At 40.0% G+C, this 16,859-nt stretch overlaps 1 protein-coding gene across 1 annotated transcript in view; it reads left to right on the top strand.

The window, feature by feature from the left end:
* SYCP2L (synaptonemal complex protein 2 like) overlaps window positions 1-16,568 on the top strand; it is a 108,794-nt gene extending 92,226 nt beyond the window's left edge. Inside the window, exons 27-30 of the mRNA XM_053223403.1 lie at window positions 1,895-1,994; window positions 2,089-2,147; window positions 9,378-9,440; window positions 16,069-16,568. Of these exons, the coding sequence (XP_053079378.1) occupies window positions 1,895-1,994; window positions 2,089-2,147; window positions 9,378-9,402 (184 nt within the window). The 3' untranslated portion in view covers window positions 9,403-9,440; window positions 16,069-16,568. The remainder of the gene's footprint in view (window positions 1-1,894; window positions 1,995-2,088; window positions 2,148-9,377; window positions 9,441-16,068) is intronic.
* Window positions 16,569-16,859: the final 291 nt, after the last annotated feature.

Raw genomic sequence — 16,859 nt, forward strand, 5'->3', positions numbered from 1 at the left:
CTAACCTTCCTAGGTTTCTCCTTCCTCCTTCATAACATGATGGGTTAAAGCCTTCTTGAAGCCTCTTCATGGTCTCCCATTGTATGATCCTAAAACACTCTTTTCAAAAAATTTATAATCCGGTTGTGAAGACAGAGGAAGCACGGACATCTATGTAAAAATGCTGGATAAGTGCTACGTGTTAAATACATGCAGTGGAATATTATTCAGCCCTAAGGGATGAAATTCTGACACGTGCTACAATATGGATGAACCTCGAGGACATTATGCTCAGTGAAATAAGCTGGATCCAAAAGCACCAGTCTTACACAATTTCACTTGTAGGAGGTACCTAAAAGAGGCAAATTCATAGAGAAGGAAAGCAGAGTAGAGATTACCAGAGGGTGAGGGAGTGGGGAACGAATTGTTGTTTAATCAGAACGGAGTTTCTGTTGGGATGAGGGAAAAGTTCTAGAGACGGATGGTGGTGACAGTTGCACAACGTTGTGAATGCACTTACTGCCACTGAATTAGAAATGGTTAAAACGGTAAATTTTATGTTACATATATGGCCACAATAAAAAGTGCTGTGCACTCATGCATACACACACACACACACACACACACACACACATACACGCACACGCACACGTGTACAAACATATCTTGATGACCATAGAGCAAGAACGACAAAGGCGTAAGATTTCAGAGAGATGTGAAGATTAGGAAAGGTGAGTGGAGATGGGATTCTGTAGTGATTAGAGTTAATCCAGAGCCATTACAACGGAAGTGCTTCTGTAGTGAGGTTTTGGAAACAAAGGTTTGAATGGTATAAGGAAGGTATGTATAGAGATTGTTCCTTGTTGAAGAGAATGACCTGTGAACGAAGGAGAGGAAGAAAACAATGGCGGGTTGGTTTGCTTAACTGAAGGAGGATGTTTCTTAGGGCAGAAAATGTAATGTGACTAGAAATTTATGATGTTTTTCAAACTTGCTTACATGCAATGTCATTTGGTTCTCAAAACAAGCCCATGAAGGACTTTGGACTTCTAGAACTCCCATTGTCTTTTAGGGGTTATATATGCATGCATTTTTCATTCGGCAAATGCACGCTGAGTGGCACCAGGGGTCCCATGCTAAGTGCAGGAGAGCAGGGACGACAAGCTTTGGGAGCTTCTTTACTTCATAGAACTTCCAGCCTAATGGAGAAGACAGACCATAAACAAGGGAAAAAAGCAGTTTATGGGGTCATTAGAAGAGCAACTGTTGGAAACTTTAGAACTAACATGTAGAGGAGAAACGAGTCTATTAGCCAATTTCAGCCTTCAGGACCAGCTTAAGGCAAGAGAAAGGGGAGAAAATGGAAGGTAAGGAGCGATGGGGAGCCATGATTGGTGGTCTAGTAGCTTCCAGGACAGCTCTGGCCTCCATGTCCTTTTCCCTGGAGTTATCTCTTCTTTGCTCTGTAATACTAGCTTTCTCCAGTCTTCTGTTGAAAGGCTAAATCAAAGTTTGCAGAACTAAGGGATGAGGATGGTTAGTGAGGGAAGAGGAGATGGGTGTTCTTTTTTTTTTTTTAAGTTTATTTATTTTGAGCGCAGGGGTGGGAGAGTGGGGGGGGGGAGGGGACAGAGAGAGAGTGCACAAGTTGGGGAGAGACAGAGCATCCCAAGCAGGCTCTGCTCTGTCAGCCTGGAGCCTGATGTGGGGCTCAAACACACAAATAGTGAGATCATGACCTGAGCTGAAATCAAGAGTTGGACGCTCAACCTACTGAGCCACCCGGGTGCCCTGAGTTATGTGTCCTTAAAACAAACGTCTGGAGAAGAATAAGAAGTGTCCTTGCAATAAGAGGATTGTCTTTTGTCCTATTCAAGCAGTCCCAATGAAATCTGGTGCTTTTTACTTTCATCAGACTGAATAAACTAGAGACGTTTCACAGTTTTGTCCTTCAAGAGCTGAGCAATCTTGAGAAGGATATTCAGGCTCTGAAACACCTTGAGAAGGATGCCCTGGTAAGTCCTTTTCTTGAATATCCTCTGTGACTTACGAGGATCTGTTCCAGACTAGAATAACTGCCAAATACTTAAAACTTTTGTTCAATTCTAGGAATTTTGGGGGAAACAGTCTGATGCCCTGAAATCATTCTGTGATCTGCAAGTGCTGAGGTATTTTTTCAAAGTATTCCTTCTAGAAGTATCTTAGTTGAAGAATGAGGGTAGTGCGCTGGCTGTAGTATGGGTGATCGGTGTGGGTGAAACTGCACGGAAGCAGCTATGTAGCTGCATCCTTTCAAACCAACTACTTTTGTGGCACTCCCTGAGCAGAGAGTGTGGCTTAGGGCATTCTAGAAGTGTCAATTTTGAAAAGCATAAGCAGGATCATACAAATGTCAGTGTTTTTGATCCAGTTTGTTTTCTTTTAAGCAATAATTTTAAAAAATTGAGTCCATCCTGAGAAAAACACTTAGATATATAGTGAATTGTGGTATCGTAGGATATATTCTCTCTATATGTATTCTTTGGGCAGTATGGGGATTTTAACAGTATTTGTTCTTGGGGTCCCTGGGTGGCTTAGTCGGTTAAGCATTTTGACTTCAGCTCAGGTCATGATCTCAGGGTTCATGAGTTCGAGCCCCACGTCGGGCTCTGTACTGACAGCTCAGAGCCTGGAGCCTGTTTCAGATTCTGTGTCTCCCTCTCTCTCTGCCCCTCCCCCACTCACACTCTGTCTCTGTCTGTCTCTCTCTCAAAAATAAACATCAAAAAAATTTTAAAAACCAGTATTTGTTCTTCCAATCCATGAGCATCGAATATCTCTTTGTGTCTCTTCAATTTCTTTCATCAGTATTTTCTAGTTTTCAGAGTACAGATCTTTCACCTCTTTGGTTAAGCTTATTCCTAGGTACTTTATTATTTTAGGTGCAATTGTAAATGAGATTGTTTTCTTAATTTCTCTTTCTGCTGCTTCATTATTGGTGTATAGAAATGCAACAGATTTCTGAACATTGATTTCGTATCCTGCAACTTTACTGAATACGTTTACCTAATAGTTTTTTGGTGGAGTCTTTAGGGTTTTCTGTATATAGTATCATGCCATCTGCAAACAGTAAGAGTTTAACTTCTTTTTTACCAATTTGGATGCCTTGTATTACTTTCTCTTGTCTGATTGCTGTGGCTAGGACATCCAGTACTATGTTAAATAACAGTGGTGAGAGTGGACATCCTTGTCTTGTTCCTGAGTTTTGTATAAACCTTGTTCCGAGGTTTTGTATAAACCTACTTTATTGAGGGGCTTTATTGTGAATGGATGTTGTACTTTGTCAGATGCTTTTTCTGCATCTATTGAAATGATCATATGGTTCTTATCCTTTCTCTTATTGATGTGATGTATCACATTGACTGGTTTGCAAATATTGAACCATCTGTGTATCCCAGGAATAAATCTCATTCAGTCATGAGGAATGCTTTTTTCTAACGTATTGCTGGATTATGTTTGCTAATTTTGTTGAGGATTTTTGCATCTGTGCTCATCAGAGATATTAGCCTGTAGTTTTCATTTTTTTGTGGGTCTTTATCTGGTTTTGGAATTGGGGGAATGCACAATTATATGGTCAGTTAATCTTTGACAAAGCAGGAAAGAATATACAACGGGAAAAAGACATTCTATTCGACACTTACATGCAAAATAATGAAGCTGGACCACTTTCTTACACCGTACACAAAAACAAACAAAAAATGGAGTAAGGACCTAAATATGAGATCTGAAACCATAAAAACCCTAGGAGAAACACAAGCAGTAATTTCTGACATTGGCCATAACAACATCTGTAGATATGTCTCCTGAAACAAGGGAAACAAAAGCAGAAATAAACTATTGGGACTACAGCAAAATTAAAAGCTTCTGCACAGTGAAGGTAACAGCCAATAAAACTAAAGGCAACCTACTGAATAGTGGAAGATATTTGAAAATGACATATCTGATAAAGGGTTAGTATCCAAAAAATATAAAGAATGTATATAGCTCAACACCCAAAACTGAAGAATCCAGTTTAAAAATGTGCAGAAGACATGAACATTCTTCCAAAGAAAACATCCAGATGGCCAACAGACACATGAAAAGATGCTCAACATCACTCATCATGGATGTGCAAATCAAAACTACAATGAGATATCACCTCTTACCTGTCAGAATGACTAAAATAAAAAACACAACAACAAAAATTGATGAGACTGTGGAGAAATAAGAACCCTCGTGCACTTTTGGTGGGAATGCAAACTGGTACAGCTACTGTGGAAGACCGTAAGGAGGTTCGTCCAAAAATTAAAAATAAAACCACCCCATGATCCACTAGTTGGATTACTGGGTATTTACCCCAAAAATAAAAACACGAATTCAAAGGCATACACACACCCCTACATGTGTTGCCACATTATTTATAATAGCTACTTTATGGAAGCGACCTTAATAAAAAAATGAAATCTTGCCATTTACAATAACATGGATAGATCTAGAGTATACTGCTAAGCAAAATATAAGGCAGAGAAGAACAAATACCATATGATTTCACTCATATGTGGGATTTGAGAAACAGAACACACAAAGGGAAAAAATAAGAGACAAACCAAAAAACAAACATAGAACAAACAGATGGTTATGGGGGGGGGGGTGGGGGGATGGGCAAAATAGGTGAAGGGGATTAAGAACACACTTGATGAGTGCTGAGTAATATATGGAATTGTTGAATCACTACATTGTACACCTGAAATGAATATAACACTGTGTGTGAAAAGAGCCCCAACAAACATAAGTCCAGGACCATATGGATTTACAGGTGAGTTCCAACAACATTAAAAAAAAAAAAATACCATTCTTAAATTATTCCAGAAAATGGAAGAGAAAGAGAAGCTTCCAAATACATTCAACAAGGCCAGCATTATTGTGATACCAAAATTAGGCAAAGATATTACAAAACAAGAAAACTACAGGCCGATATTCCTGATCAACATAGATGCGAAAATCCTCAGGAAAATATTAGTTAACTGCATTCAACCATACATTAAAGGATCATTCTCCAAGATCAAGTGGGATTTATTCTAGAGACTCAAGGATGGTTCCATATCCACAAATTAATCCACATGATACGCTGTATTAATAAAATGAAGGATAACAATCATGTCATCTCAATAGATACAGTAAAAGCATTTGACAGAATGCTAATTCTGTTACTGATAAAAATTTCCAATGAGGTGGGTTTAGAGAAACCTACTTCAACGTAATAAAGGCCATATATGTCAAACCCACATCTAACATCATTACTCAATGGTAAAAAATGGAAAACTTTTTCTCTAAGATCAGGAACAAGATAAGGTTGTCCCCACTCACCACTTTCATTCAGCATAGTAATGAAAGTCTTACACAGCAATAGGAGAAGAAAAAGAAGTAAAAGTCACCACACTGGGGAGGAAAAAGTAGAACTGTCACTATTTGTAGATGACATGATACTATATCCAGAAAATCCTAAAGATCCCATCAAAAAACTATTAGAACCTATAAATACAGTAAAGTCACAGAATACAAAATTAATATACAGAAATCTGTTACATATATTTACACTAATAATGAAGCAGCAGAAAGAGAAAGTAAGAAAACAATCTCATTTACAATTACATCACCAAGAATAAGATCCCTAAGAATAAACTTAACCAAAGAAGTGGAAAAAAGACCTGTACTCTGAAAACTATAAAATCTTGATGAAAAAAATTGAAGAGGACACAAATGGAACTATATACATACTTATGGACTGGAAGAATTAGCATTTGTAAAATGTCCATACTACCCCAACCTACAGATTCAATATAATCCCTAGCAAAATACCAACAGCATTTTTCACAGAACTAGAACAAATAATCCTAAAATATATCCGGAAGTACAAGAGACCCTGAATAGTCAAAGCAATCTTAAGAAAGAAGAACAAAGGTGGAGGTGTCACAATCCTAGTGTCAAACTATATTACAAAGCTATGGTATTCAAAACAGTATGGTACTGGCACAAATATAGACCCATAGATCAATCCATGCTTTTATGGTCAATTAATATATGACAAAAAAGACAAGAATATACACTAGGGAAAAGACCATCTCTTCAATAAGTGGTGCTGGAAAAACTGGACCACATTCTTACACCATGCATATGAATAAACCCAAAATGGATTAGAGACTTAATCCCTTGTGAGACCTGAAACCATACAACTCTTGAAAGAACACATAGGCAGTAATCTCTTTGACACAACCCTGTGTCTCCTCAGGTGAGGGAAACAAAAGCAAAAATAAACTATTGAGGCTACATCAAAATAGATTTCGCACAGCAAAAGAAACCATCAACATAATGTTAGGCAACCTACTGAATGGGAGAAGATATTTGCAAATGATATATCTGTTAAGGGGTTAATATCCAAAATATATGAAGGGCGTAGATAGCTCCATACCAAAAAGCCAAATGTTCCAATTAAAAGATAGGCGGAGGACCCGAATAGAAATTTCTTCTAAGAAGACGTACAGATGGCCTGCAGACAGATAAAAAGATACTCAACATCACTAATCATTAGAGAAATGCAATTCTAAATCACAATGAGTTATCACCTTCTACCTGTCAAAGTGGCTAGTATCAAAAAAGCAAGAAATGACAGATGGTGAGGATGAGAAAAAAAGGAACCCTTGTTGGTAGGAATGTAAGCTGGTGCAGTCACTGTGGGAAACAGTTTGGAACTTTCTCAAAAAATTTAAAATGGAAATATATGATCCAGAAATTCTGTGACGGGGTATTTAATGAAAACAAAACCACAAGTTCAAAAAGGATACATGCGCCCCTATTACTTACAGTAGCCAAGATCCAGAAGCAGCCTAGATGTCCATCAACAGACGGATGGGTAAAGATGTGGGGTATATGTGTGTATATACATATACACGCACAACAGATTGTTACTCGGCCATAAAGACAAGGAAATCTCCCATGTATGAAAACACGGAGGGACCTAGGGGGTATTCCAAGTGAAATAAGCCAGACAGAGAAAGACAAATACCATATTTCACTTGTATGTGGAATCTAAAAAACAAATCAAAAAACTCCTAAGTCCAGAGAACAAGCTGGTGGCCATCAGAGGTATGGAGGTAGGTTAGGGGTATGGGGGAGCGGTCAAAATATGTGAAGGGGAGTGGGAGACACCTGCTTCCAGTTATGGAAGGAATAAATCATGGGGATGAAAGGTACAACAGGAAATACAGTCCGTGGCATTATATTTTATTTAAAAAAAAAAAATTTTTTTAACGTTTATTTAATTTTGAGACAGAGAGAGACAGAGCATGAATGGGGGAGGGTCAGAGAGAGGGAGGGAGACACAGAATCTGAAACAGGCTCCAGGCTCTGAGCAGTCAGCACAGAGCCCGACGCGGGGCTTGAACTCACGGACCACGAGATCATGACCTGAGCCGAAGTCGGACGCTTAACCGACTGAGCCACCCAGGTGCCCCCAGTCCGCGGTATTTTAGTAGCATCGTATGGTGACAGATGGTAGCCACACCATGGTGAGCATAGCATAACCTACAGCGTTGTTAAAGCCACTGTGTTGTATGCACCTGTAACTAATAATACATTGTATCAATTGATAAGGTATCAATTATACCTTAAAAATGTGAAAGAAAGACATTTAAAAAATAGAATTTGACATAAATAACTCAGGATAATACATAATTTCCAATAATATTTTTTATGTTAAATTAATATGTATATATATTTATTATATATCATGTTCGGGAGGTTTTTTGTTGTTGTTGTCATTTTTAGTGGTTTTTGTTTTACTGGTATGGGTTTATCCTGGGTTCACTCTCTAAAAGTCTTGTCATGATATATGTAGCTCACAATTCAAATGATAATGAGTTTTTTTCACTCATGGCTGAACGTATTCAAAAGACTGGTTTGTAAAAATACAATGACTGGGGCGCCTGGGTGGCTCAGTTGGTTGGGCATCTGACTTAAGCTCAGGACATGATTTCACACTCTGTGTGTTCAAGCCCCGTGTCAGGCTCTGTGCTGACAGCTCAGAGCCTGGAGCCTGCTTGGGATTCTGTGTCTCCCTCTCTCTCTGACCCTCCCCCGCTCATGCTCTGTCTTTCTCTGTCTCAAAAATAAATAAACATTAAAAAAAAAATTAAAAAAATACAATGACTAATGAAAAAAATAACAAATTTTACATATTGATATGAGTAATATATTTTTATGAAAAATAACCAGATTTTTCAAGACAAACGTGAGAAGAATAGCACTGGGTTGTGTTTGCAAATTTCTTTAATATCAGGCTTCACCGAAGATAGCTGTATTCTCATATCTGCTTCTCAGTTCAATCTGCTGTGATATCACATATCTTGTAGCCTCTGGAAGACACTGTATATTTGTGCAAGAAAGAATGAAAAAAAGCAAATTATGTCTTACTATTACTTACCATTATTACCAAAGTAGTTTTGGACTCAAGGAACCTTTGGAAGCTTAGGGGTCTCCAAATTAAGGGGTCCCTTAGGGGGTCCCAAAGGTTCACACTTTGAGAACTGCTGATATAAACCAACACTAGATTAAGAAGCAGAGAGGATTATACCTCCTAGATTTCTGAAACCTGGAGAATTCACTTATTTTGACTAAACCTCAGCTTTTAGACAACTGTCTTTTCAGTTCATACAGATTACATTGTAGGAATAGTTACTATTTGCTTTCACCTCCCTTGACAATAGGCCCTTTGTATGACTTTAGAATACTCAAAAACAAAAAAATCCCTCCCAAATACACATCTCCCAGGGTTTTGCCTTTGCTCTCCACTCTTCCAATCACCTAAGGAAACCACCCCGTGGCTTGTAGAGATGATAATGATGCTCTTAGCTCATGCTGGGTGCTTACTGGGCACCAGGCTGGACTTGGTCAAGATCCAGTATCTGGATCTGATTGGTACCCAGGGGCTGCCCTCTTGGCATGTTTGTGCATCAGTGATGGTTTTTTACATATTTTGCTAGGGAAAGGAGACCGTTCCTTTCACTAGACTAGATTATTTCAGACTAGATTATTTCAGCCCCTAGCGCAGTGCTACAAGGAAGTAGGGATTAATACTTTGAATGGTTGTCATGAGATCCCTCTACCTATGTTTTGGGCTAGTGGTGTTGACAGATGCAGTGCATGAAATAGGATCAAGTGAAAATATCAATTACTTAGAATGATATTCTGGATTGGCCATTGATTCTCCTCAGCTGACATCCAGGAATGTAACGATCTATGAAATAACCTTATGATGTATGTATGTACATTTGTGTATAGTCTTAAATTGGCTAAATATAATGAGATGGATCCGTTTTTTCCAGGCTCAATCCGGATCAGTCTTCATGAGGAAAGCCAAAGTCCTGTGTGACGACTGCATTCCTGGGGTAGGTGCAAAGGATTGCTTCGATGGAATTGGAATGGGGGAAAGTAAGCAGTGAAAGATGTTCTAACGCTCTGGGCTCCAAGAAGCTTTCTCCTCTTTCATAATATTTTCCATGCTAGAAATTATCCTTTTGGATCTGGTCTTTCATTGGACAAATATTTATAATTGAGTGCTTGCTCTGCATCGGGCAACAGGCTAAACATGGAGCTACAATTGGTAACACACAGATATGTTCCCGCCCCTGTTGCAAATAAATTCCTTGAAGAAAGAAAGAGACAAGTGAGCAAATAAACTAAGCACAAGTTGACAAAGTGCTTTTGAGGGATACAAGTGCTGTGGCCGAGAGCAAGGGTGTGCAGTTTCAGATAGGATGGTCATCAAAGGTCTCTGTGGGGAAGTGACATTTAAGATAGGGTTTCAAGAATAGGAAGGAACCAGGGGAGCCTGGGTGGCTCAGTCGGTTAAGCATCCCACTTCAGCTCAGGTCATGTTCTCATGGTTTGTGGGTTTGAGCCTCGTGTCAGGCTCTGTGCTGACAGCTCAGAACCTGGAGCCTGCTTCAGGTTCTGTGTCTCCCTCTTTCTCCGACCCTTCCCCATTCATGCTCTGTCTCTCCCTCAAAACTAACATTAAAAAAAAAAAAAAAAAGAATAGGAAGGAACCAGACTTAGGAACAGTTTAAGGCAACAGGATTGGGTAGGGGAGAACATGACATATTTGAAAAACTGAAAGTTCTTAGCTCAGAGTGGTGTTTGAGGGGACAGTTACTTGAAAGGAAGCTGGGAGCATGACTGAGTCTCATTGAGGTCAGGGCCTCACTGAACAGGCTGAGGAGCTTGAATTTCATACTACAGGTGAAGGGAAATATGGGTGGGTTCAAGCAAAGGCATTGGGGGTGAGGGTACTGTGATCTGATTTATATTTTAAGAATCCCACCCTAGCTGCCTTCTTAAGAATTGACTGGGGGAGTGAGAATAGAGGAGAGGAGCTGAACTGGATGGAGGGGCTTTGGAGACGGTGAGAAATGGGGAGACACCAGGTACCTTTTGGGGCCAGGGTTTATAAATCATTGATAGATGGAAGTGATGCATAAAGTAAGGATGACTCCTGGGATTCTGTTTCCTAGCAGTTGGATGGATGGCGTTGCCAGTTAGGGAGGTGGGGGAGACCTGGGGTGGAAGGAATGTGTGGGTCAAGCAGGGACTAGAGTTTATTTGTTCATGTGTTAACTGGTTTTGATGAGGACTTGGAATCATGGGCAATTTTCCAGGAAACTACAATTTAACAAAATGGACTCCTGCAGGGATGGGAACTATTCATAGAAGAAGTGGAGAGTCAAAAAGAACTACCATGGAGATGTGTATGGTTCAGATTGTGCACGAAGTTCTTCTATTCTTCAGGAAAGGATAACTTCGGTGCTGTTGACTAAATGGTACTAAAGGGTAACGTTAGTACTGTTCCAGCACACAGAAGAATAAAAATTACCCAATTTTTAAATGAACCTTGTGTGACAATGCTAAAATCCAACAAGAATTACACAGAGAACCATAGAGCAAATCTCCCTCAAAATAATTAAGGCAAAATTCTAAGCAAAATATCGGCAAACACCATTTAGCACCTTATGAAAGGAATAATGTGTCACGATCAAGGGAGATTTATTCCAGCCATACAAAGATGGTGTGATATTAGGGAATCTATCAATACATTGGTTGCTGATAGACCTAGGGAGAAAAATCATTGTGACTCTCTTTCATAGATTTCAAAAGGTGTTTGAGAAAAGTCTACATCTGTGTCTGAATTTGTATAAGCCCACATAAAATAGTAGTAATGAGATACTCTGTAGTATGATAAATCAGTCCAGAAGCCAGTATCATGCTTAATGGAGAAACTCTAAATGCATTATTACTAATTTCAGGACCAATAGATGGGGAGACTCGGTAACATAAAGATGTCCGTTCTCACAAGGTAGAGAGCAGAGAATGCAAACTCTGTCCTGATTCTTCTAAGAGCACTAATCCACTTGTGAGGGCTCATCTCCTGACCTCATTTCATCCTGATTACCTCCCCGAGGCTCTGCTTCCTAACACCATCACATGGCGGGGATGGGGGGAGTTTCCGCAATTGAATGGAGTGGGGGTGATACAGACATTCTGTCCATAAATAATGTCAATGGACTGACAGTTTCAGTGGGATCAAAACTTAGGACAGTGAGGGAAGGACGGCAGGTGGCTGGGCAAGGCCCGAAAAATGCAGTTAGAAAACGGGATGTTATGAATCAAGACTTCTGTAATGATAGCATCCGAGAGAGTGTAGCTATGGTGAAATGGAAGAAAATCCTACACGAGGTGAGGAAGTGAAAGAACTGAGAAGCCAGAGAGTGAAGGTGGGTCCCTCATGACGGAGTTCCAGTAACTACTAAGGCTTGACAGGAAGCAGGGCCAAGTGAACAGAGGGGCCAAGATGATGGGTGACGGATGCTAATTCAGATGGTTGGCATAAGCAGCAGAGAAGTGTCTGCAGAAGAACAATTCCTGTCTTTGGCATTTTGGAGCAAGGAGAATACCTGTTTCTCTGCCTGGCCAGGAAGTAATGGGATAACAGAGTTAAAAAGAACAACAGCAACGACAAAAAACTTTTAATTGAGAGAGGGTGTTGGGGAAGGTGGTAGCCTCAGAAGTCAACCACATTTTAGTGAAAAGGAGAAGGGAGGGAGACATTTTCTTTCAAGAAGAGGCCGAGGATATTGGGAAGGCCGAGGATTGGAGACAGGATGGGATGGATTTGGAGAGATTTTTCAAGGAAGAAGTTTATAGAAGTATTGCTATGAGCCCTAATGCTTCTCTAGATGGCCCAGCAGCTCGTGGGGCTACCACCCTGTGAGCTTTCAGGAAGTATTGTGAGACCCATGGAGTAAACAAATACAGAATGTGTTGAACAACTACGAACTATCCTGTTCTTGGATGCAGTCGCTTTAAAGATAGCAACCCTCTCACCCGGTTAGGTTCTTTGAGTACTGTTGGCTTCTTTCCCACAGCATTTACTAATGGGGCTTTTTATACAGTTACCGACTTGAAAATTTCAATTTAGAGGTCTAAGGTAGATTCCCTAAGTAGACCATATCCAAATATATTTTCGTTAAGAATGTAATTCCATATATCTTAGAGTATAGTAGTTATCAAAAAAAAAAAAAGTGGTTGATTTTTAAGAACTCCTTTGGGATCCAAAGTTGTGCTTTGTGATGTTTGACCCGGCAATCCCACTTCTAGACAACTCTCTTAAAGATTAAATTGGACTATGCAAGGATATGTAGAGTAGTATGTATAACAGTTCTGATAAGGAGCTGTTGGAAAGTACCTGAATGCCTAGCTGGAGCTTGGTTAAATAGATCGATACACTTACATGATATGTCGCGTTGCCATTGAAAAGAATTAGATTAGATTAATTGATTCGGAAGACACTTGATCGTGAGTAAAAAGTTAAAAGCCTCTTGAAAAGCATTGTATATCACGTGATCCCATTTGGTTTTTTAGTTTTATTTTTTTAAAGTTTATTTATTTATTCTGCAATAGAGAGGGAGAGAAAAAAATCCCAAGCAGGCTCTGTGCTGTCAGCACAAAGCCCCATGTGGGGCTCCACCTCCTGAACTGTGAGATCATGACCTGAGCCAAAAATCAAGAGTCGGATGCTCAACTGACTGAGCCACCCAGGCGCCCCAGATCCCACTTGTTTTAAATGTTCGATGAGGGTGTATTATGTTCATTCACTCCACAAATTGCTGCATCTATTAGGTGCCAAGTATTGTCTTCACTGCTGGGGCTAGAATGACACCCAAGGGGTCCTTGACCGTCTAGAGGGTACATTTTAGTAGGATAGACAGAGAGTGAAGAGTAAATAGATAAAAATTTGTGACAGTGGTAAGAAGAAAAAAAGTGTGATGAAAGAGACTGATTCGGTATGGAAACAGTCCAGTCAAACTTCTCTTAAGGAAGTGACATTTGAGCTAACTTGGAAGGTGGGAGGGAGCCAGCCGTGGGGAGAGCAGGGAAGGGCATTTCAGAGGGAATGGCCGAGATGGATGTCTGAGGCCATATGCAGCTTGGTATGTTCCGGTGGGGGCCAAACAACAGGAGTGAGGCAGAGTAGTATGAGGTTGTGTGATGGCAGTGGTCACGTTATGGGCTATGAAAGGGGAACAGGATTTTATTCCAGTGGCAGTGAAAAGGGTAATAGTAAAGGACTCCTCTTAATGCCCTCTGTGTGTCGGGATGGGGGATTGATGACACAGGCAGCAGAGAGGGAGCTGGAAGGCTGGCTGATGAGTTAGATGTGGTGGGAAGGGAAAAGGACCACATCCAGAGTCGGGGTTTGAGTAGCCTGGTAAAGATTGGTGTCATTTAATGAGATAGAGAAGACTGGGAAAGGTCTGGTTTTGCAGGGAGGGCAAAGGGGAGGTTGTGGATAGATATTAAAAGTTTAATTGGGAACATATATTCAGTGTGTGATTTCAGCATCTGAATGGAGTTGTCTAGTGGGTGATTGGATATTTGAGACTGAAACTCATGGCCGAAGGCTGAGCATAAGACTGGCTGAATTGACTTAGGGACTGAGCGTAGAGAGAAGGGCCAGGACAAAGCTCTTGGGCTGCTCCAGGGAGATGAAGCGAGAAGAAGAGAAGAACCAGTTGACCAATGAGATAACAAGGAGGATGGTGTGACAAGAGAGTTTGCGCATATGTACGTGCATTTATACACAGTGAGAGGTCTAGATTCTAGAAGATATGCACCAAAACTGGGGTATTTCTGTGTAGTGACATTTTAGGTGAATCTTCTTGTATTAGATTACTTCTGTATTTTTAGAATTTAGTCCCGGATACGAATTACTTTGGTGGAATAAACTCAAACAACATAACATTTATAAAGAGTTATTTTTTCCCCCTTTCCTTAACCCTCCTTCTTACCTGTGATCTAGAAGTAACCACCTCTTTATAGTTTGGTATATGTTCTTTCAGACACTTTGTCAATACTTATAGAAGAATGTATACAAATGTCTGTATAAGTATACATGTGTATGTCTTTAAGTAACATAAATGTTATACTAAAATATTATGTGTATTTTTGTTCGTTCTCTGAGCAATAAAAGGATCCTTTTCCAAGTCCAGAATTATTTTTTAATAACTATAAAATATTCTAGGTTGTGGACCTGCTACAACTTATACATTTGATTCCCTATTGATGCACATCCAGGTTATTTTAAATTATTATTACAAATAATTTTGTAGTGATCATCCTTTTACCTGTATCTTGAATCACTTGACCTATATCTTGAATCACTTGAATTATCAGGAAAAAATTTGGGAAGGCCCCCCAAAATTTAGAGAAACAAAAATAACAAATCTTCACATCAAAATAGCACTAAAAGAGGATATAGGAAAAAGACAAATCTGGACTAAGAATATTAGCCTAATTCCCAGCTCTACTGGAGAACTGGATCAAATGTGAATTAAATGTACATGTTACAGTTGATCACATGTAACAGGAATCAGGCTGCAGCAGCTACACCAAATAAGGGTTTAATTTTTTCCCTGTAAGCGGCAGCCCAGAGGGAGGGAGGTTATCCAGGGCCGGTGATGCGGTAACAGTAAGCAGCCATCAGAGACCCAGGTCCCTTTAGTTTCCTGCTCAGCCATCCTTCATATGGCTTTGGGCTCGATAGAGTGTCCACTCTACTTCTGGGTATCTCTTCTACACTCCAGGTAGGAAGGACGAGAATAGGTGAAATGCGAAAGGTCAAAGACGTGTGCCAGGAAAATCTACCTTCCCCTTCCGTTTTTTTCTAAATTAAGAAAACTGTTTTCGTGGAAGCCCAAACCAACAGAAGTTTGTCTCCATCTTACTGACTGGGTCAGTAGCCCACCCTGGTTGAAAGGGAGTTGGGGGAGAATTTAACTGTTACTGTCTTCCTAACAAGTGGGGTTCTGTAAATAAGAAAGGGAGAACAGATGTTGGGTAGATATCTAGTACTGTCTATCATGCCCAAGTCAAATTACCCGAGCTGAACACAGAAAAAAGAGAAATAACTTAAATCACACAGGTGATTCTGTCTGCCATTCTTTGCAGATGAGCCTGTGCCTAGGACGCTTTAGGACGGGAAAATCAGTTCCCTCGTTGATATCAGCTCTTACCTACATCTTGTTTTATGAGCATCACGTTGGGCTCAGTCCCAATCTGTGTATTAACAAACATGCATTTTGCACACAGCACGGCCCCAAAAGCCAGCCCAGCCACTGCCTTTGGTATTCCACCCAAGAAATACTGGTCTTTTCTTCAAGACGGGAGGAAAAAAATAACCCGCTGTGCTGGACTGTTGAGAGATGGCGGGCACATCCTCGAAGCGTCACACGTTCGAGACATTTTTGCAGGGTGATTTTTGACTCCGGCCAGTTCTCCCGCAATGAACTGACTTTAGCTTCCAGTGGCCATGGAAGACAGAACTTCGCTGGATATCTGAGTTAGGGACGTAGCTCATAAAACAGAGTGACGTTCATGTTGGCTCACCGAGTTCTGAGGGACCAAGAGCTGGGTAGTTCAGGCTCAACTAATTGCTGTTTTTTTTTTTTTTTTTCCCACCAGTCTGAGCCACCTAAAGACGACAAAGCTGGCTTGGGTCACACAGCGGTGGCCCCGGCTTCTTCATTTTGCTCTGCTACAAATGGCATCCCTGAGAACTGCAGAGTTGGAAATAGAACAGGATACGTTGGTAGTTTGTAGTTGTGTTATTGTCCAGTTGTCATAAATGTTAGCATTCTGTATCAAAATTTGGTCAGAAAATAAGCTCCGGATGTTTACTAACTTGGGGTGTTGCTTTTTTTTTTAATGATTTTAAAGTAAAATCAGTCTTTTATTTGAGGTGTCCTCGAGTTTTGTGGGGGAAAAATTTTAGCATCTGTATACCTGCTGTTTGGTCTGTCTCGTAGAGGGAAAATTTAATTTGTGATGCAAATAGCTCAGATGAAAACAGTGTTGTATTTTGAAATACTTATTATTTCATTGGATCTGCAAATATTCTGGTTTCTTCGGCACTTAAACAAAACGGCCAGCTTTAGCAGAGGAGAGATGCCTATGTGACAATTCCTAAGTGCTCTAATAAAGTCTGAATGCATGAAGTTTGCATGCACAGTTGAGTGAATTTATTTTGGAAAAATAAAACCTATGTAATTTGAAGCCATCTACAAACGAACTCTGTTCATAATTGGATGAGTGCAGTTAAAGACTACGGACTGAAAACGGTTAACTTATATAATCGTGACATAATATCTTCTGTGTTGTGTAAATTTAGTCTGCCTAAACAAATGTTTACAGCCTCAATTTAATGGTCATCTTTTTTCTTTAGAATTTTTTAATGAGCTATGGTTTAGTATATT

This window comes from Acinonyx jubatus, chromosome B2 (assembly GCF_027475565.1).
Source record: "Acinonyx jubatus isolate Ajub_Pintada_27869175 chromosome B2, VMU_Ajub_asm_v1.0, whole genome shotgun sequence".
Taxonomy (NCBI): domain Eukaryota; kingdom Metazoa; phylum Chordata; class Mammalia; order Carnivora; family Felidae; genus Acinonyx; species Acinonyx jubatus.